Source organism: Pterocles gutturalis, unplaced genomic scaffold, assembly GCF_000699245.1.
Source record: "Pterocles gutturalis isolate BGI_N339 unplaced genomic scaffold, ASM69924v1 scaffold363, whole genome shotgun sequence".
NCBI classification, from domain to species: Eukaryota; Metazoa; Chordata; class Aves; order Pterocliformes; family Pteroclidae; genus Pterocles; species Pterocles gutturalis.
The window spans coordinates 87,907-110,797 of record NW_010120078.1 but is presented as its reverse complement, the minus strand read 5'-3'; the positions used below and the strand labels follow the sequence as shown (position 1 = coordinate 110,797).

Sequence of the window (22,891 nt, the reverse complement as noted above, 5' to 3'; positions counted from 1 at the left end):
AAACAGCACATTGTCAGGCTCATTTTATTTAATAAATGTGGACCTCTGAGGTGAAAGCCATGCCCCAAAAGCTATTTTCCTACCGTAATTTAAACAGGAACTATTTTTATTTTCCAAAATTCAGAACAGATGTATATCAGACTCAGCGCTGTACTGGGAATATTTCTGAAATACATTCACAGAATGTGTGTGCAAAAGTACAGATTCCTCTGACACCTTAAACTTCACTACGTTTTAATGTATTTTACAACAAAGCATCAGTATTTTACCTCAGAGAAGTGGCCATGTTTGTGAGCACATGCGTTGCAGTACTGGTAGAACTAACATCCTTCCAGTAAGACATCCAGGTTGCTTTAAAATGGGTCTAGATTCTTGGTTAATTATACACTCATGAACAAAGTAAATGTGCGTTTGGACCCCTCCCTTCAGGAACTGAAGGGACTCCTTATGGACTCCTGTTCTTTGCTTGTGGCTCTTTCTCACCTGTGTAATTAGGAGGGCAGAGACAGACATAGTTGTTGATCCCATCCACACATGTTGAGTTATTCTCGCAGTCATTGTCTTCGCAGTCATCTGGGTTTATTTCACACCTCTCCCCTTCATACCCAAGGACACAAGAACAGCTTTGGAGAAAGAAAAAAAAATAACAACAGTTAGTACAGATCTCAAGCCACACATGTTGAGTTATTCTCGCAGTCATTGTCTTCGCAGTCATCTGGGTTTATTTCACACCTCTCCCCTTCATACCCAAGGACACAAGAACAGCTTTGGAGAAAGAAAAAAAAAATAATAACAGTTAGTACGGATCTCAAGGGGCAGGAGGTTTGGGGTATAAAACTGAAGTTAAAACACATAAAAGTGAGTTGCTGGAGCCAAATTCACTGCTGTTGTGAAGTACAGAGCATTTTAACCCTACGTGTTTGGTGAAGGATGGAGTCGGATGGTTCATGGGGTCATGTAATTATTTACATGAGACATAAAAGCATCAGCAGGAGACAGCCTCTGTTGTTCTTCCCTTTGCTTTCTTTGTCGATAACCCGAGCCCTGAATTGCAATAAGCAACTCCACGGCAGGAGAGTATACACGCACCACAATATTCAAACCCTTGGCTTCTCTGTCAATGATTTTGTCAGTATGTGGATACTTGAATACTGAGGACTGCACAATCACAGGGCGACTTGGCAGCTTTTAGATAGCTCGCTTTCTTTAAAGAACAACGGCTTGAATTGAGTTTACAGACACGAACATTTTCTTCTCATTACCACTTTGTCACTTGTCCAATCAAGGAAAGTTTGGGAATGATTGCTTTTACAAGCGCAGGAAGGTTTCAATACTTCTACAGCTCCTCCAGCATCTATTTGTAGAAGAGTTGGTGATGTCTACATAATTCAGCTGAAACACAAACAATGGCAGAGCTAGGAACAGTTCTGTGAGGATGTGGACACTACTGAAGAATAATTGCACTAAATATTTTATCTCACAAGACTTCGAACTATGGTCCCTAGGGGAAGTGTAAGAAACTAAGTGGTTGCAGAATGACTTTAATTTTGTTTCAGTCTCAGTTTCCTCTCTAGATCTAGAAGTTATAGTTGCTAAGAGAACCTTTATATTTTAAACTAGCTGTAAGTGATGAAGAGGTGGAGGCCACAGTTTCCTAAAAAAGAGTCTAAAAACATGTGTTAAGTGCTCCAGTCATTTCGGTGGCTTCTAAGAAGCCAGCAATGGTATTTGAAGTGTTTAAACAGTATTGCTGTTCACTAGTCACAGAAAGTGTGTGCGTGGAAGGGAAGCTGTGTTGTTTCGAGTTCCAGTCCAAACTACACATTCATTTAGCTCTTCATTTCCTTTCCCATGCAAGTTCTGGTGGCAGAAAAGGAGCTGAACAAATGTAAAGCACTACTGACTGATGAGGATGAAAACCAGAAAGCACCAGAGCAGTCACACTAATTGCCATCCACTGCTTCCTGAAGTCAGAATTTCCAGGGCAGAGATAGCTGCAGGGTACTTTTTTTCAGCTCAGATGGAGAAAGTGGACATGGAGTGGTTATCCTGCTGTATGTAGGTGTTGTGGGGGTGAGGTAGGAATGCCATGGAGAAATAGGAGATCTTCAGAATCTGTGAAGAAAACTGCAGCATTTTTGGGCTGGTTGGTCTCAGCATGACATTTGCTTCTCTTGCTTCTGTGTGCCACAGAGTGAGCAGAATTCAGGGAGTCCTAGGGGAGGGGTGGTACAGAGCTCTGCATCCACCTTCAGCAGGTCCTAGGCTGGACCCTGAGGATAAGGTTAGATTCTTCATGACACCGGCAACCTCACAAACTAAGGAAATAGCAAAGAGGAAGAAAAAAGGGTAGGGAATGTGTCCAGAGCCACAACAATAGTAAGATGTTCTAGGTGGGTACAGAAGAGGTATATAGGTCACACGCTAACAGTCTTCGCTTCTGCTGGGACCATTCACAGGTCGTGAGAGTTAGAAAACCTTCACCATGAATAGCCAAAACCAAACTGCTCAAATAAATCCAATTTAGGACACAATAAATCAATAAGAAATATTTTATTTTCCTGTCTGAAGCTCATTATTGCTAATAAAGTATGTCCTCTTGCTGACCCTGCAATGATCCAGAGGATCACAGGAGGCAGATAAGACAGAAGAGCTGGCACACCATCTTTTGTGGCAATGCAAGTGTCATGGAGGGGGTTAAAGACATCTAATTAAATACAGTGCCACATTCATCATGTCCCCTTTTCGATTACAAAACCCCATTTTTCAGGGGTTTATAACTCATCCATAAAAATATGCTCCAGGCTGCAACTTAGCATCCAAGGTCTCAGTTTGGGAGCACGAATTTTTCTCTCCATTTAAAGAAAAGCAACAAGAGTAGCTTTGTGCTGGTTATTTTTATGTGAATATAACACCATTTTCCTTCCACAAAAGGACTGGGACAGCTTGGATCTATGCAATTAAAAATGACATTATTAAATACTATCACAGTAATGGTTCAACTCAGTAGAGTTACCATTAGTAACAATACATATGGGATTGTTAACATACAATTGCTCAGTATTAGGACACATTCCATACTGAAGGAAATGTCAGCATAATTGATGACATTTGGCTACTGGTCCCCATGTATTATAGGGAGTCTTTACATTATTGCTTACGTATGATTCTTTATTTTGATTTGCATTCAAATGTGCCAAATGTGAGGACCAAAATTAAATGATAAAACATAAAACTTGGGACCCGGATTGAACCATATGTTGAAAGAGTTGCAGTTTGGGACTATTTGTATGTATATTCCCATAAAAAGCTTAGAAGAAAAATGAAGTTTGCAGAGTGACTGGAAGGTCATCAAACTGGAGTTCCAGCTGACCGAGAGAGAAAATTAATTCCAGAGACAACGATGAAAACTTTGTACTGAGTAAATAGTGAGACAGTGTGAGACAGCATTTCATTTGGACCTCAGAATCAGTGGAGCCATGCAGGAAAGAACTGTTTTCTGAGATGCTGTGATTGCATGAAGGTCCAAATTCCCTGTTCCTCCAGCTTAGGGATTTTCTCTTAGTGTTCTGCTTTCCTAAAAATAAAGAACTAAATAAAACCCCAAACTGCCATTATCTTCATGAAGGTGCAAGGGAACACAGAAATTAATGACAACATTTTGGGGGTAAACTTTTGGAGCTGAAGTATACTGACAATTTTGTAAGTTTACTATATTCAACTTTATTTTTTTCCCAAACTCTAAAGAAATAGTTTAGCATCTGTTTATTAACATAGGCATACACACAGTGTATCATGTTTCAAAAAATCAACTTTTAAATAGAGATAGTAAAGTCTTTCAGGAATATTACAATTTCTTGGTAAAGGAGCTTTTTACATCGACATCCCAACGGAGTAGCCTGTAAGTCTGGAAGTGCAACGTTTTTCCTTGAACTAAGCAGAATTAACACTAGGGAGTTAATGAGTTCCAGGATTTTACATTTATGAGGGAGCTTAAAGTTTGTGGAAAATGCTAAAGAAAATGCTCTGGAAAATTGAGGGGGTTTTATACAGAGAAAAGTTAAAGTACTCCAGAGACTTTGTTTCCTGACACGTGGGTTATCAAAGATCAGCTGGTTGCCTGGAGCTAACCGAAGCAGAGCTGACTTTGTCAAAGTCTCACTTACAGGCATGCTAAATGACCAGGACACGTCTGATTGACCAGCGTATTTTATCGGTCTCAATAAGCACCTTTTTTGGCAATCTTTTGTCACAGAAGACATACATTAGATTAGAATGTGCACTTCGAGGAAGAACTTAATGTTTCTAATCCCCTGAGACATACAATGCCACTTAACTATTCTTTAATACAGAAGTATTAAAAAATACCTGAAAAAAAAACATTTAAAGAAGTATTTAAAAAGTACCTGAAAAAAGAGAATGTCAAAATTTCTCAGAATTGAAAAAGTACAAGAATAAAAGATGCCAAGAAAGACTGAAGAACTCCAGCTGAACCTTTGCCCTTCGGTTGCCCCACCAGGACTTGCTACTACAACAAATCTGAGCAGCTCCGTCCCCTGCTGCTGCAGCCTGTGTGGGTACCAGGCACAGCGGGCGAGTCAGGCTGGAATCTCAGGCATAACTATGAATTTCCTGTCTTTGCCTGGGGAACATCACCACCTTAGCATTATTTAAAAGGTAATTTTCTTGTCTAAGGCTACAGAAACTTGAGAGTTAAACTGCTTGGCACTTCATAAGGAGAGAGCTTTGGCTTAAGTTTCCTTTTTACAAGAGTAAAGATTTGACAAGTTTGGCAGCAGAGCTTGTGTATGAATATATTTCCCCAGGGAAGAGAATATACAGAAGATATAATTTCTTTTACAGGCCACACAACAGAAAAATCCAAGGAGGCCTCTCATGAAAATGTTTTTGACATCCACTTCCTCACAGCATATAATCTAAGGCAATGTTTTCCCATCTTGACGAACACAATTCAGATGCACGTAACTCTGACTGCTGCCATCCACTGGAGAGGAGATTTCCCACCAAAAGAACCCAAACCAACCAAACTCAACCTCAAAATGTTTCTTTATCTTCCCCTTCACTGACCGTTCCATCCCCACACCACATTTCTCTAAGACATGCTAAAGCCCCACGCTCCTGCTCTCCAGAGCAGCTGGGGCTACGGACTGAGTTAAAAACACGGAGTGAAAATAGAGCAATGCATAAGCTGAACATTCAATTTTATGAAACAAGATTTTGACGAGATATGGTTTTATGTGTCTTTTATTAGACCAACTGAAACTATATAAATAACTGTAAAAGCAGAAATCTTCCCTAAAAAGCCTCAAATATTGTTAAGCAACAAAACCATCCCCTGCAGTTTTGCAAAGGATCTCAAAAACTACATTCGTTTGGAACTGAAGCAAAGCCTCTGAAATTGTAAAATTCTTCATGAGAAAAATTCAGGAGTAGCTTTAATTTCAGGTCATTCAAAACTTTTTACTTTCTAACACACAGAACAAAACTAAAATGCTAAAGAAAACCCCAATCCAGGTTATAAACTGAAGCCTTTCATTCCAGTATTATGGATATTATAAAATGTTTTACTATCATGTTTTTAATACCAGCTTGATTTTTTCAAAATGAGTACTGAGTGACAGAAAACAGATATTCTGACATGGCACAATTTTGTTTTGGCACAAGCTGGAAAATGCTATCTAAACAGTATCACATAAGGGCGACCAGAAAGGAGCCCAAATCAAAGACAACCAGTCCTTTATTTCTCTCAAGCAGAAACAGAACTTGAACTTTTACTCCAGAAAATGCTGGGCCTGCCAAAATCTGAATCGAGAAGACGTATATCAGATCACAAGTGCAGAGTAGTGGTTTCACCAAATTCTAGGAAGTCCTGCCAAGCGGCATGGCCATTTCCATGTGCTGTGATCTGCGCAGCCTCCTCATCCTCCCCCCCCACCACGCACCAGTAGGACCCTACAGACACATCTGTACCCAGGAGACGCGCTCTCCTGCTCCGCTCAGGGCCTTGCCAGAGGTGCTCGAGCTGAGCTCTGAACTGCCCCTCATGGAGACATCGCCATATATTTTACTGCTGTTCTCCCACACGGGAAAGCCTCAGGTTGTTATTTGCAGCAGAGCCTGACAGTGTCCCCTCATCCCCATCGCCTGCACTGTTGCACTGTAATACCGTCCGTGTCCCTCTGTGTCCAGCGTGTGCGGGGTCTGTTTCTGTAAGGGGGGAATTCTGCAGGCTGGGCAGGCACAGAGACAGAGACAAGCTTTGGGGCATTTCTGCTGTTTTCTGTTTCCCCACTCCTCCCACCCACAGGGTAAAGCTCTTCTGTGCCTCATTCCCACAGGAGGGATTTGGGGAGTCAAAAAGAAACCACAATGCTTTGCTGGAAATACAAAAGGCATCCTACCATTGGGAGTGGGGGTACCTAAAGTCCTGCCAGTCACTCAAACTTTTACCTGGCCCTTTCTGTTTTGAAAAAATCCCATTTTCTGACATAAGATGATATGGGTTTGCTGACTTGGTTAACAAACAGTTAACCTAGTTGGAACAGTCTTCATCACAGCTGAAACCAAACTGGAATCAAACTGAAAAATTTGTACTGGTTTGACTCCCTGCTTACACCATTTATAAAGCTTGGAATTCAGTGTCTCCCTCCAGCTGTCACTGATAGGGAGCTATATATAGAAGACAAAGCAGCAGACTCAGTAACGTATAAAAGCTTTTAGAAGTGAGGCTTTCATAGAGGCAATTGAAACAATAGTATAGTGTACTTTTGTGCAAGAAATAGCATAAATACTGAAGACCAAATCTATGAAAATTTCAGCAACTCTTTTCTAAAAAAAAATATTTCCATCAACTTTAATGACAACTAGCGGCCAGAGCCTCAAACTCGCATTTGCTTAGCTGTGACGTAGTGCCTGTAGCAGCACAAATCTCCCACATACCTCACGAAAATCTCTGGACTTCTCTTGGAGTATCCTCACCTATGCTACATCTTTCTTATATGGGAAAACTGAAATGTGTAATGTATAGCTGTAAAGGCAATTCTCTTGCAGGCACAATGCTCAAGACGTGGCAATCTCTCCAAGTTTTTAAATTATTTCTTTAAAGTCTGTTTGTCTATGAGATTTTTCACTATGAAAACATTTTGCATCTGGTTGTCAAGCAACACATGCTTACTTTACAAATACAAAAAAGGGTACGTGTGAGTTTGACATGCCCCAAGGAAAATTAGCATACACAATGCAGATCAGCGAGACCGCTCAAAATAGCTCTTCAGAGTATATTCCATTCTGAGAAAATAAGGAGGCCTGTTTCAGAGGGAACAATATGCCACCAATGAAACCAGATTAGGTTTTTTTGTATGGTAAATAGAAGTGTCACATGCAGCCGCTTTTATAAAGTAGCCATTACAGTTCATTAATGCAAAGTAGAAACACATTCAATTTTATCATCTCATTTTAAATGAACTTTGTGTTACTACCTGAATCCATCTTTATTTGCCTCGGTGAGGTGGCAGGTCCCTCCATTCTGACATGGATTTTGAATGCAAGAATTAATGGGCACACTGCAGTCTCGACCCTATTTGGGAAAATTCAAAAAAAACAAGGTTAGTAAGACTCATGTCATCTGAATCAATTTCTCTTACTCCCTTGCCCTATGTGTGGCACCAATTTCAGGAGGTCTCTGGTCTTCCAACCCATCATATCACCTACTGTTCATTATTGATGGTCAGATATATTAATTGCTTAAGTGAGAATCTGGGCAGGGCAACTGTTCTGACCAACGGGACTGGTGGGTATCTTGGTATAATTTCAGTTACAAGATTTTAGTTAACTCCTTCATTTGACTGTTTTAAGGAAATGGCAGGTTTCATCATTACTATAAGACACTTCAATCTCCAGTGTTAGTTACCATGAAGAGAATAAATCATAACCAAAGGTAAGCAGAACGCCACAGTCAGCACAAGACCCCACAGAGTCAGGACTCATGCAGCCACATTTACCAAGTGCTCAGTTAAACACCACAACAGTACACCATGCTCATTACTACGCGCTGTCAAAACCTAAAGGGGAAAAATTCATTTCTATTGCAGGAGCTGAGTTTGAGTTTCTGTACAAACCACACTGAATCCTGTTTGAAATGCCATCGTTGAATCAGTCCCCTTCTTAAAGATTGCCCTAAAATATCCATCGGTTCCAACTGAACTTCACTAGCTTGAAGAGCCTCCACTGTTAGGGAAACCTCGCTCTTGCGTGAAGAACAAAGAGGATGGTCTCATCTTTCTAACCCTTGTTCATCATTGCCCACCTCTCTCCCTCACATCCTACACTGATCAGAAGTCCATGCTCTGCTCCTGACTGGTGAGCCCATTTCCAGCAATGCGCCCAGCCTGGAGGTGACAAGCCAGCAGGACAAGGACTGTGCTGGTTCTGTGACAGGTCAAGCTCCATTCATGCTTTCAGTACTGTATAAACACTAGTAGCAATCTTAATTTGTCTCTGGAGTGCTTATCTTGAAATTGGTTTAGCCTCAATTAAGCCTAATCAAGGCATTAAGAAACCGAAACGAGCTTATAAATGTGAACTTTTCTACAGAGTTCATTTGATCTGGTCTGTCACTCATGGTGCTAGGCTCTCCCATTCACCCATCATACAGTTCAGTATTTGGTCAGGTAGGACATGCTGCCATCGTACTGTGAGAAGAGCTGAGACACACTTTCACCCAACACCACAGAGGAGCTTCCTTACAGAAATGGGAGACGAAGCTGTATTTCGTGAGGCTCTGTCCCCAGCATTCCCCAGAGACAGGAGAAGCAGCTTTGCATTTTAAAATTTCTGCAAACACAAGGAACCACGGACATCTTTTTCCTTGGTTGAATCGGAAGAAAAACATTTCCAAAGAACAACAGAAAGCCCTGGCCAACCCGCTGCCTCGCTGCGAGTTCATTCCCCAGCCCAGCAGCGCAGGCAGCACGCAAAGACCTCGCCCAAGACCTGGCAGAGAGTGTTTCTGCTTCATCCGTGCTGCGTTTGCCAAACAGCCTGTCCTCTCCATTTGAAATCCTGAGCCCCCAAATGTCTCAGGGAAGAACTGGGGAAATGCCAAAGGAAGCTCATGCAGGTTTTATTTTGGCACCATGTGGTCCGCAGCGCTCCACGGCTGCCAGCCACGCAGCATTAGCACTAATCCGCTGCCACCGTTCTGCAACAGCGCCCGTGTTCTGTCCATCTGTGTTGCGAATCCTGGGTGTTTACCACGTTATCCTAAGGAAGCTGGAAGATGCCATTTTTTATATTTCTAGGATCACAAATACTTTTCCTGTGTCCCCGAAGAATTTATTATTTTACAGATACTTCACTAACATCAGTTACTTCTGTTTCATATGAACTCTTCATCCCTATGTCACTAAAATATTAAACCCTTTGCAGCTAAGTGTAGCAAGAAGCAAAGTAGAAACCACAGCATCTGTTTTTCTGAAGGTTTTTGTCACAGTTGAACACCGCGTAAAACAGTCCCATCACTTCTACTGTAATTACTCAGATTATTTTGAATGTTCTTGTAAAAATTTAATAAAAATAAATGTTAAAAGGAGAGCAAGGCATTTTCAGTCTGGCACATGAAATTTCTCATGACTTAGGCTCAGCTCTCATTTCTGTACTGAACATGGCTGAATTATTGGCTTCTTGGGCCTCAGGCACCATGGAAACCGATTAGTATGTGCTGCTGAAGCAGACTTAATTACAACATGAAGTTGCTGTGTGGCTTTAGGAAAATTAAAGTCTCTCTGACTCAGTTTACTCATTGTAATAAATGGGCAAACAGCACTTAATCTTTCTCTGAGGATTATCTCCTCTGAGTTGACTTTATCAATAGCACACTGAGAGCCCACAAAACAAGTACAATTTCTCTAACACAGAAGACTACGAAAAACAAAGAATTCTGAAAGGAGAGAAGCTGCAGAAAATATTGGTACTAATAAATCTACGTCAACGCAAGACCGTTTTATTTCTGCGTAAGACTGTCACTACCCAGAAGAGCCTGAAGACATTCTAGAAACATCTTTCAAATGAATAATGCAATTCTCTCATCTCAATTTACAGTAAGGCTGTTCTTACTGGAAAAATGGAACTGCTGTCAAGCGTCACTGAAGTTATCTGTGAGTTGGGAAAAACTTTTTGAATTACATTCCCTGGAAATAACTATTGTTACAGAGGAGAATATTGGATATTTGCTTCAAGACTAACGAGCCTTTTAATGAAGTCTGAATCAGAAAAAGAGGTGCAGACTTTGTTTCAAGGACAGGAAAAAAGATATAACTGTCTCAGCAATTCACAAAAAAGAAGATGAAGGCCCCGCTGTGTGCAATATTTTATTTGTAGAGCTTTTTTGAGTCGCAGTAATTTTTTATCCAGTCTGATAGGAAAGCATGAGATCCAAAATACTTTTATATAGTTTCTCTCCTTTTCTGCAGGAGAGGAAAGGATTAGGTGTTGAAACATAAAATTTCTGCAGCTAATCAGGAGACAAATATGTGCAGAGTCCGGCTGCCTTTTAAAATCTGAAGTACCTCATCTGGTCCAGATTTGGGCTGCTCCAGCTCCATATTTCAGCGAATGAGAACAGAAACTATCCACCGTACTTAGAAAGTGTCAATTCTTTATTTCATACTCAACAGTAATTAACTGCACTGGGCATTTGAGTATATACAAGCTGTTCCTCACTACTGCTGTGCCAACTTTTAGCCTTTACAAGTATCCAACATCGGAAAACATTACTTCACGATTAGTAAAACACCCAAGAACAAGCAGCAAATACTAATATCAGGAAGAACAAAGGATAATATGATAAAAGCATGCATTTGCTTTGACGTTGTTTCAACCACTGCAATGATTTTCTTAAAAATTAATTTCCACAAATTAGTATTGTCTATGGAGACTGAAAGCTTCATTCAAGAACACATGGCAGAGAACTGACCTCTTTCCATTTTAATGTGATCCTTCACCTAACAGCAACGGGTACAGATAAGGGGCAGCAGCATCGAGCTCAACAGAGGCACAAGGTACCATAGAACCATAGAACACCAGGATGGAAGGGACCTCAAATATCATCTGGTCCAACCTTTTGTGGCAAAAGCACGGTCTAGACGAGATGGCTCAGCACCCCACCCAGCTGAATCGTAAAAGCGTCCAGTGTCAGGGAATCAACCACTTCCTCGGGGAGATTCTTCCAATGCCTGATTGTTCTAATTGTGAAAAATTGTCCTCTTGTGCCCAATTGGAATCTCCCCAGAAGTAACTCGTACACATTACCCCTCGCCTTTTCCATGTGACTCCTTGTAAAAAAGGACTCTCCATCTTCTTTGTAGCCACCCTTTAAATACTGGAACATGGTGATAAGGTCTCCCCTAAGCCTTCTTTTCTCAAGGCTGAACAAACACTGTTCTCTCAGCCCTTCCTCGCCTGACAGGCTTCCCAGTCCCTTGATCACCTTTGTGGCCCTTCTCTGGACCCTGTCCTGCCTGTCCATGTCTTTTTTGTACAGCAGAGACCAAAGCTGAACACGGCATTCCAGGTGTGGCCTGACAAGCACTGAGTACAGTGGGATAATGACTTCTTTATCTCTGCTGGTGATGCTCGTGTTGTTGCAGCCCAGCATCCTGTTGGCTTTCTTTGCCGCAGTGGCACAGTGTTCACTCGTATTGAGCTTGCTGTCCAGCAGGACCCGCAGGTCCCTTTCCACAGAGCTGCTCCCCAGCCAGGCAGATCTCAGCCTGTGTTGCCCTCCTGGATTATGTTTTCCCAGGTGCAAGACCTTACATATGTCCTTGTTGAACTTCATAAGGTTCTTGTTAGCCCACTCTTCCAGCCTATCCAGGTCTTCCTGCGGGGTGGCTCTCCCTTCTGAAGGGTCCACTTCCCCACTCAGTTTGGTATCATCAGCAAACTTCATCAGGGCACACTTGATCCCATAGTCCAGATCACTTACGATGATAATAAACAGCGTTGGGTGCAATGTTGATCCTGGGGGGACCCCACTTGTGACAGGTCACCAGTTTGAAAAGGAGCCATTTACCACCAGCCGCTCGGTTCAGCCCGTCAGCAAGTTCCCCATGCACTGCACAGATCACTTGTCCAGACCATAACACACTAGTTTCTCTAGGAGGAGGCTGTGGGAAAATGTACTGAAAGTCTTGGAGAAATCCAGGTAGACAACTTGGATTTCTTCAGGACTTCCAGGTAGAAACTGACTGCAGCAGAAACACGATCCAGCCAGTGATGAAGACACCTGCAGACAGGCAGAAGTCTATCTGACTTCAATGGTTTGTGAACAGGCAGACCTCTTTCCAGCCAATTACAGCCTTGTTCAATGACTACCATGTTTTAAAGTATGCTAGAAAAACGAGCTATACAAAAGAAATACAAAAGTTTATTTTAGTTGTTAACAATATACAATGTGTTCATAATAAATTTTATTTAGATGGTATATGTAGAGAACAGATGGTAGCGTTCCTGTGTTTAGTAAAGATACTAGACAAAGACAAATATAGTTGATAGAGACTTTAAGAACTAGGAAGTTTTCATAAACAACTCAATTATCAAGCTCTAAATACAGCTAAGCTTTTAGGAAAATCAGAAAAAATTAGCAGCTACAAAGACACCGTATTGCAAACCTAGTCCTTTACATTCTTAATAGTGGAAGTAACGCATCCACATCCAACTCAGTCTCACAAATGTTAATACACTTGTCTTACGGGTTTCTTGGTCAGAAATTAATAATAAATCATTACGGGAAAAGGCTAAGTAAATCTTCCACTTCATGATAGCCTTGAAGGAAAATTCACAGAAAAATAAACCAAGAAGTACCATGTGTTCTATCACTGTGTATTCAGGAATGTTATTCACACTTACAAGTATCTGCCAGTTTCAAAATTTTAACCTCCTAATATTGTGAAACTAAGGAAAAATGGACACTTACAGCCACTATGTATAGCTTGTCTCTGCTTCCACAGAGTTTGGGAAATATTACACACAGCTTTCTGAACAATTCTGATGCATGCTGATTGCTTGAGTGTTAGAGCTACATCTGCACGTGCCAGTGGGTCTCGCTCATATATTCAGACCTGCGAAGATCTAATAGCAGAGTGAAGGGCAAAAATGTGGTGTGTAAACAAGTCATGATTCCTGACGCTTCATGCGAAAGAATGAGATTAAGATGGGATGAGAAGAGAGGGGGAAAGATGATGCCATGAATTCAGCTACACAGCCAATACACCCAGATACAAGTTTGGCAGGTAAAATTCTCTCCAGTTCTATTCACAATTGTGTATTTCAGAGCCTTGAAATGCAAAGAAACTCAGTATTTGCTACAATGAGATTGTGAAAAGTTTTACATGTACTGCAAATCTTAAAGCAAGTTACAAAAGTTAGCATGCTCTCTTATGCAGCAGGAAAGGCTTGATGGACACCTCAGTGATCACTGCAAACACAGCCACTCAGCTTTGTGAAGGGAATACTTAGTTATAAAATAGACATGTTGTAATTTGAGTGAAGAATGAAATAATTTTAAAATATAAAATTAATCTAAATTCTTTTGCAGGAAGGGCTAGGAAATACAGCATTGTTACTTTACCAGTGGAACCATTTGAAACTGATTTCCTGATTGATTGCACTGATATTAGGCTATATGTAGACAGCTTACACTGTGATATCTATATACAGTAGTATGAAGTTCTTCAGCAGATCCAGGTGATACTGCTTCCTTGTTTATGCTCTTTCTGGCCATGGATATCATGGCTAAACCTCAATCTGGAAAAGATGTAGATGACGCTCATTGGCAAGGTCAAACAACTACAAGAGCTGGCAGGGTGTATGTTAGATCCATCTGCCTAGGCATATATACAAATTATTTGGCAAGGCATAGATAATATCACAGTAATTTTGGATCAGACTGCTTTTACATTGCCAGGTGGAAGTTGAAAGATTTTGATCATCTGTTCACAAAAAGGCTGTGACCCCTCCTTTTGAATGCAGACCTTGCTACAGAGATCCATGCCTTGGCTGCCACTAGGTTTGGGTACACACTGTGGTGATGAATTAACTATTTTTCTTTAGTCAATGGGGTAATAAAAATGCATCTTCTGAGGACTGCTGTTTATAAGCCAATTAATTTAGCCTGAAAAAATAATTAATTTAATCCATCCCTAGTTCTGAAAAACATTTTTAAACAAATCTGAATTTACCTAGACAATTCTTTTTTTTAGTTCAGTATCATTGCTTATACAGCCCTACTTACACTGACGCAACAATACAACAAAAAATTTGCCTGCTGCTCACAAGCATCACAAGAAATACTATTTGCTCAATGGCATAGAAGCTAGACTATGAAAAGAAAATACACTGATATTGGTTTTGTTGTTGGCCCCCACCATTTGGCTGATTTAACTCCCTCTGAAAACTTTCACGGTGTTAGCGTCTGAAGTAAACATACACATAACAGTTATTTATACCGCCCCATCTTCAGCACTGTACAGTTATCTTCTATGTGCCAGTCTAGCTTCAGCTGGCACCTGATTAAACAATAATTGGGCATGGCAGCAGCCCTTCCTAGTGACTTCCTTGTCCTTGTTAATAAATCACAATCGTCCATTTATAGCAAATTAGGCAAACTCTGATCTCTTAAGCCCCATTTTATTTAAATCAGAAAGATTTATGATCCTCCAGGGTATAATACACCTTCCACTACCTCCGTAGCTAGTAATCAAGAATATGCCTGTCAAAGTCAACGTGCAAGGATTCATCATATTATTTTTTAAAATCTCTGGTTCTTCTCCTATAAGTATGAAATTTAATTATCAGTGGACACTGGAGGTTTATTTTGCAATTATATTCATACCAGGTAAATCCTGATTGTCTTTCTAAGCCTCTCCTTCCATAAGCACTTTGGGTTTCAATGGTCTTTTGGGCTTTTAATCAATGACAGAAGATATGTCATTCATCTGTCATGGAGTCAATTCACACAGCACATATCTGAACAGAGTCCAGAGGTGCCAAACAATGTTTTCAGCACCCTCAAAACACATAAGGGCCTATTTATTTTAAAATACATGTTCCCGTGACAACAGAACTTTCCATACCAGGCTATCAAAAGGCAGTGGCTCTTTTTAAAAATGAACACTGTAGAGAAAGGTGTAAAGACTGGACATTAGTAGAGAAATAAAATATTATTATTGATTTTAAACTTACTGCTCAAGGCAATTAACTTATGCCTAACACCTAAGCTATTGAACACAGCCTGCATGAGAGAGGAGGGACATGTGACGCGCAGGAACCCAATGAAACCTGACGTGTGGCAGAGCTTAGGTGATTAAAAAACTCCAGAGCACTCACTAGAATTCTGAAATAAATAGAGATGAAGAAACTTTTGCTGGTGCATCCCTGGCTGTTAAGGATACAGCTTTTGGTGTGGAACAGTTCTGTACCCACCCTGAAATACATGTTATATCAGCAAAAATGCCAGTATAATCTGTTTTGGTCGTGGAAGCTGTGTAAAGCTTCCCCTACAAGGCTTGCCAATTCAGAGATACCAGCAATCCTTCCTGGCATTTGATAGTGGGTTGAACTGTGACAGGTAACCCAGCGATGTTTTCAGAGGCAAACATGCAAATGAATTTTTCAGACTTCTAAAGAAATCAAACATGCCTACAATGATAATGAGCAAGAGCGCAACATTTATTTCAGAAGTGCTCGGAAGAACGAGGAGGTGACACCTGGGGGCCATGGAGACAGGCATCTGCCCTGCACCAGCTCAGCGCTGGAGCCTGGCACTGTCAGCAACAGCGCAAAGAGCTTTGGTACAACTTTAGTGTACCAAAAGAATAAAGTTTTCTTTTCAGCTTAACCTGCTTGCAGCAACTTTACCAATTCCATCATCCCCGAAGGAGAGGGGAAAATAAAGCAATTAACCTCCTAAGACAACCTCTGTTCGTGTTCTTGGACAACAAAAGAAACCCAAAAGCCATATTGTCAAGTACAGTCGATGCCAAGAAAGCCTCAGGGATAATAGATGACAGACAATCACAAGAAAAATCTAACAATAAGGATTTTCAGCTGTGACCAACTATTTCAACTGATTAAATTATGCGGAAATGGTGGGACGCAGAAAATTAAGAGCTGGTTAAAGAAAACTTGATTAAGTGGAGTTATAGTAACCAGCAATCACCTGAAAGACAGACAAACCACAGAGGAAAAAAAAAATTATTATTTAGTGTAATAGGACCAGGAAAACATAAGAACAAGAGCCTGAAATTCAGACTAAACACCAATAAAAACTTCCCCTCAACTCTGGGAAAAGAAAGATTGGAAACCTCATTTCTTAAGGCATTTAGAACTAGTCCAGAAAAACAGTAGTAAAAACAAAGTTGGTGGGAATAATCCACCTTGACAAAAGAATGAATATGACAGTGCCCATCTATGGGTATGGCTTACTAGTCACTTCAACTGCTCAGCTGCTTCTCCTGATGCAGCATTGAATAAACACAGCAAAAGCCTGAAGCTGCTCAACATCTGCTTTCTTGCTGGCCTAACAAAAATGGAAATACTTCTTCAAAAATGAAATACTTCTTCAGCGTTGGCTGTATTGTTAAAAGCCCTCATTAGGGCATGCCACAATACATTACCATGTCTTTTACAGGGCTTGCGGTGGGTGTATGCATGCCTCACCACCTTCAGCCAGCCACTGTGGCGGTAATCCCTCCTGAGCCTTTTATGTTTATGCTCTTCTAGATGTAAATCTCCATTTTCTTTAGACCTACTATAACAGAAAGGGCAAAAAGAAAGAAACACAAATCTGACTGATGCATAGTAAATTGTACTGAATACGCATACACAGGAAAATACTGTGATTTCTGCAAATTTTTCTTCTGCCCTAGGAGCATTATATGAAATTATAACCACCTACTGCTGACACTGGCATTTGCACTAAAAATCCATACAGAAATATAGGTCTACTCATTTTATGTGGCCACTTATTACTTCTCATCCCTAAAGGCTTTCTGCTTGATTAGAACTAAGAGTGGAAAATGCTGCTTCAACATTCATTAATAAGTATTTTAAGTATGGCTAAAACAAACAAAAAATAAAACACCTCAGATCACATAAACACACGCTCCAGGAGAATTTATGAGAAAGAAAGTTCAAGGCACAATCAGCTGCGCTGATTTCTTTATATAAAAACTTGGCATTGAGCTTACATTCTTCTATCTGTCTATCCGACCCTGACACTGGGAGAGGAAGGAGGCCAAGACAGAGTAAGATGGGAAGGCAGAGACGTTTGCTCTCCTGTCTCACGTGGATGAGGGCAGGATGGTTTAAGAGTTTCTTCCAGTTTCTCCTCCTTTTGCAGTTCCAGCTCAGGGATTTATTTGTGCACTGATCGATGTATATGGGGACTTATATGAATGTGTTAATAGATCCAAAGAAACAAAAGCACTGAGTTACGTTTCCAAACAATATTAGCCTAACAAGCCAGGCACAGACTCCCACAGCTGGCATGCATCAGCAGCCAAACTCCACACTCGGGTACACTCATACAACCTCACCCAAATCAGCATAACCAGGTGAGAAACTGGCCTGCTGGAATAAACTTGCCCTGTCCCAGCCTTGAGCTGTAAGAGCTGGCCAGAATATCTGTACCTGAGCAAACACTACCAGATCTACCTTCTAAGATCAGTTCTATGATGAATACTCCTAAACCAGCCACAATTCTAGGACTCTGGCAGATTATTCATGTAACGCTACAAAAGTACATCGACATGGCAAAGCGCAAATGCAGCAAACTTCCTTTGCCCATGCTCTGAGCAAATGCCAGGCCACATGCACCCCCTGAGCGAAAGACACAGTCAGTGCAGCTCCGAGTCCGTGCTAATGGCGTGGGGTCTGTACTGGTATCACCTGCTTATCAGCCCTGCGCTGAGCAGTCACAGCTTCTGTTCAGCTACATCCATCCGCTCAAGTGCTGGCACGTGAGTTATAGCTGTGTACAACATGTGACAGACATGAATCCCACATATCCCAGAGACACTCTGCTCCGAGATTCTCAATTTCTAACCCTGTTTTCAGAGACGAAAACCTGGCTCAGGGGGTGGGGAGTAGGAAGAGCCAAATTCCTAGCAGAACTTTGGAGCCAGCTTCCTCACTAAATATCATTCTGGCTTCGCTATAATGCCTCCCACCACAAGAGTCTGGCTGCAAAGAATGCTGTCTCTCCAAAGCCCAAGAGCTTTACCCAGGATTTTTCCAATTGTATCTGTCATTCCGGATGACTGGTGAAATTGCTTGAACCCTCAAGATACTGCAGTGCTGCTAGGAAAGTCAGGACACTGGCTGAACTCATCAGGGAGGGCAACAGGACTGGATAAAATTTACAGAGCAGCTCTACCACAGACACACATCAGCATCTGTTGCCTCAAGTGTGGGATACGTGCTATACTGATTTTACCTATCTTCACGTTCCATTTCAGACAGCTTTCGGTAACAGCGGAACTTGACAAACATCCTGCATCCCAACAGCTCAGGCTCCCATTTATCTGAGCAAGCAAAGAGGCTTTGGCGATGCCTAGGCAGGTACTGCATTTCAAATTCCAGGTTGGCAATGTTCTTTCATTTCAGATAGAACACAGATGTGTTTTAAACTCTCTTTCCCCAGTCCTAGGAACAACTGTATTTGTAAGAAAGAAAATTATTCTCCTTCATTTGTTGATACCTCAGTTTTAAGAAAAAAAAGGAAAATGCAAAAATCAGCCAAAAAATTCAAAAGGGTGTTTGCAGAATACAGCAACAGCAAAATACACTGAGAGTTGGTTTCACTCACCTTAGTTTTTACTATAGCTATTCAAGTAAATCCTTTCTCAATGGCTTATTGATTGCAAGTTTGATTATTCTCTTGAATTCTAACACACATAAACTCGATTTTACAGTATCAATGGGAATATATAAAAGCCACACACTCTGCAGGATAAATGAACTAGTGGGGTACTGTTATCTGTTTACCAGCCACCAGCTGCACTCACACACACTTGCACTGCAGGTGGCCAGCAGCATTGAAAGCAGCAGAAAGCTTTATTTCTCTACTTGTAATCATACTTCACAACCTAAACCACACGTATTATTGAAATAATCTTTCAAAGAATGTTATGGAGAAGAGAAGAAAGAAATCGTTCGGTAATTACACCTATGTCTGTGTTTAATATGAAAATACAAGTTTCATAACATTAAGAGACATTTCCTGCCAGCACCGGTGGCACCCTGAAGCTCAGGCTTGTGCAGCCTGCCAGTCGCCGTAGGTGGCACTCTCACACCATCTCCCACTGTCTCTGGGGCTTTGTCCCCAAAGAACAACCGAAAAAAGGCTGTTTCAACCACGGCTTATCTATGACAAACACATTCATCACCCATTTTAAGGAAAGAGCAGCACCAAAGATAGCTGTCAGCACATAGCCTTTCCCATTCCTAAGTGAGCAATCGATATTTCTGTCATCAAACACAACTGCCCGGCCCACTGGCCTCTCAGCTCAGGTGGTCCAGGAGTTATCTCACTTTTAAGTTTACTCAAACCCACCATGGGCAGCACTACACATTGCTAAAAGCCCCATAAGGCACACAATCAATAGCTAAAATGTTTTTGTGACCATGAAAAATATGAGACTGAGCCATCATCAACGGGATCATGACAAAGAAAACTACATGCTTTTGTGACTACACCTAACCGGCAGAAGTTCCTGATTCCATCAGGCACCAGTCTGGCAGCTGGTCACTTAGGTGGATTTCTGCTAGTTGGCCTGCTGATTTTTTCTGAAGTCTAGCACGAGCACAGGAACCCTAGAAAGCAGTCTGTAACTGCCTGTCCCTTTCCAGGGAACGCGATAAAGCCGTCAGCTCATTTGAATGAGCTTACATTCAAAAAAAAAGGTGGGTTTTTCACTTTATTGATGCACTCTTCCACAGAGGATTTTTTCAAAATCTACATCAAACAAGGAAAAACAAATGCTGAGAGGGCAGATTTAGGGCAATTTATCAAGGTCTGGGAAATAGATTCCAGATGGATAGAGCTGTTTGGTGCTGGCTGGTGAGAAGGAAGCAAGGTATTGTTGTTGAATTAGCATGAATCTCTGGTGGAGAACTGTGTGGTAGATAGAGTGCTCCTTTCATATGGTTTGCATTTAGACCCGTCAAATTTCATTTCTATTCAAAAACCTGTGGTAAAGACACACAGTTCTTTTTTGCTTATTAAATTTCCACCAATTCTCCCTGTACTGTGATGCAGTCAGTATTTTTAAACTCTGCTCTAAGTGCCATGCCTGGGTCTGTTTGCTCTTTGCCATGCTCGGATGACAGCTTGGTTCTTACAGGCACACCAGTAGTTTTAGGTTTTACATCCACAGACTAAATGTCACCTGAGAAAGTGTGTGAGAGAGGAGAAAAGCTGGATGCTCTACAAGGTGTTTAAATTGAGTCACTTCAAGAGTTTATCGAAACCTTTCTAAGTAAAATGATGCATACTGAGGTCTAATGTACACTAGAAAGTGATTGCTAATATAACTAGAGGATTATTCTTGATTATTTGTGTTAATAAATCTTTCCTTTGTAAACATGTCTTCTGGGAGTATAAATGCATCTATACTAGTGCATTTGCTAATACTGAAATACCATAAAAACGAAAAAACTAAGGACAAAAAAGAGAGATGCTGATAATCAACCCATTTCTACTTTTAACTACCAGGATATCTGTTCCACAATTACATGCCTTACAGAGCAAGACAAACACAAAGATTTATGCATTTTCCTGCTAGTTTTGAAAGCTTTTACTTTTCAAGTTATCCTAACAGACGCTTCACAAACTGAATTCTGAAGAATTCAACCTAGTTTGTTTAACGTGAAATTAAAATGACTGTTCTTCTAACCGAAGGAGACAAACAGCCACAGTTTCCCTCATTGCGAAGACAAATCAATCGTTACCAAGTAGTTAGTTTCAGTTGGATGAATTCTCAACAATGTGATCTTTTAAGACCCTAGAAAAGTTGCTGGCTGATATGCCAATGGGTAGAAGAATTTTTAATGACAGGAAATTTCCAATGGCTTTTTCAATTATTCAGGAGAATTGTTATTATTCTTGAGTACTTAGGGGGGCCCTGGGGTGAAACAGAAGAAATGAGCTGTATGTCTTCCCTTTTCCAATGTTTCAGGGATCTACCACAATTACTCTGTTACCATCTGGGATGTATCCTTGGCAAACAGAGAAGGGAAATGGTGATATCACCAGAAAAAACTAATTCCTAAGTCCTACCTGAATTATAAAATGGGGATACTTGTGCTTACTTCCCACACTTACAACTGGTTTTGCCCTTCTTTTTTTTTCCCTATAGTTCTTCTTGCTCTGTGTTTTATGAGCATATGCTTCAACTGACCAAGACTCTTAAGAAATATCCAATGAGGCAAATAAAATCACAGTCTACAGGATGCAACCTACTTCTTTGGCCGTAACATCTGATCCCCCCCGGCTGTGAACAGATCATATGCCTCATTTATTACTTATATTTAATCCTTCAGCTACTGACTACTGAGCTACGTTTCCACTTATATCAACTCTGAAACAAAGCCTTGGTAGCCTTAAGCCCTCATGATGCGGTGTTAGCAATGGGAGTTATACATCACTACCAAAGCAACTGCATTCCTCAAAGACAAGATTTCCTGATTTTCAAACGTGTTATCAAGAAACTGACACTGTGTGCTCACAATGCTTGGCATCTACAGGACTGCACGTTTGCAGATCACTCTATGGACATTAGTGCTCAGAAGACGGAGACAGCTGAGCTAGTGGTTGTGTCTAATCAGTTATCACCTTTCTGCTATCAGTCTGTGTGAGATGGCTGTAAGCTAGCAAGTATCAACGTTCTGTCACTGTGGACTAAACTGGCCCTTAATTCTCATCTGAACTGCCTCCCATTTGGCCTGGCAGCCTATGAAGTGGTTATCTTGTTGCTGGCAAAAGAAAAGATATGAAATGGAAGATAAAATCAACTTGCCATTTCATATGGATGTCTACATCACAGAGAACACCCAAGGTTGGAAGTAACTTCTGGAGATCATCTAGTCCAACCACCCTGCTCAAAGTAGGGTCACCTAGAGCAAGTTGCTCCGGATGATCTGTATAGTCACAGCACAGAGAGAAAGAAATGCCTTTCCTATTGCACAGGACAGAATTTGTAGTTGGGCACAGTTGAGTAAGGGAACTTTTGAGCTCAGTTGCCTGTAAAATTGACTGTTCATGGTACAACAATAAGAAAACAGAAGGGATGGGGAACACTTTATTGCTTTTCATGTAGTTCATTTGTAGTCATACCTTGAAGCCAAAAGGGCAAGTGCATTGATAAAACTCCACTGGATCATTGCTGCATGTGCCATTGTTCTTACAGGGATTGGAGAGGCAGGGGTTACACTTGGACACAACACTGATATCTGCTGGCTCTGGAAAGGCAAAACAGTGTATTAATAGAGAACTGGATTACAAAATTATTAATTCCCGTACTTACACATACATTTTTTCCTAATGCAGTATTCGCCCTTCATTGGCACAAACACATGTGCTGTGGGTGCAACTTTACACAATGGCATGGGATTCCCAGGGAGCAGAGAGATTTCAAGTACTTAAATCAAGTGCTAGGCAAGTCTCAATGATGCTTATATTCTCCTGGACATGCAAACATCAGCTCTAAAAAAACCATGTTGGGAATCTCCAGAGAGTGGGCTTATATATACGGCTTTCAGCAATTTTTCCTTCTCTCAGTGCTGGAAATTCTGCAATAGCAACCCCTAGGGA

At 41.0% G+C, this 22,891-nt stretch overlaps 1 protein-coding gene across 1 annotated transcript in view; it reads right to left on the bottom strand.

Annotated features, from left to right (window-relative positions):
* LOC104464105 (slit homolog 3 protein-like) overlaps positions 1-22,891 on the bottom strand; it is a gene marked incomplete at both ends in the record, with an annotated part of 133,906 nt that overhangs the window by 27,153 nt on the left and 83,862 nt on the right. Inside the window, 3 exons of the mRNA XM_010076731.1 lie at positions 484-623; positions 7,500-7,597; positions 22,415-22,539. Of these exons, the coding sequence (XP_010075033.1) occupies positions 484-623; positions 7,500-7,597; positions 22,415-22,539 (363 nt within the window). The remainder of the gene's footprint in view (positions 1-483; positions 624-7,499; positions 7,598-22,414; positions 22,540-22,891) is intronic.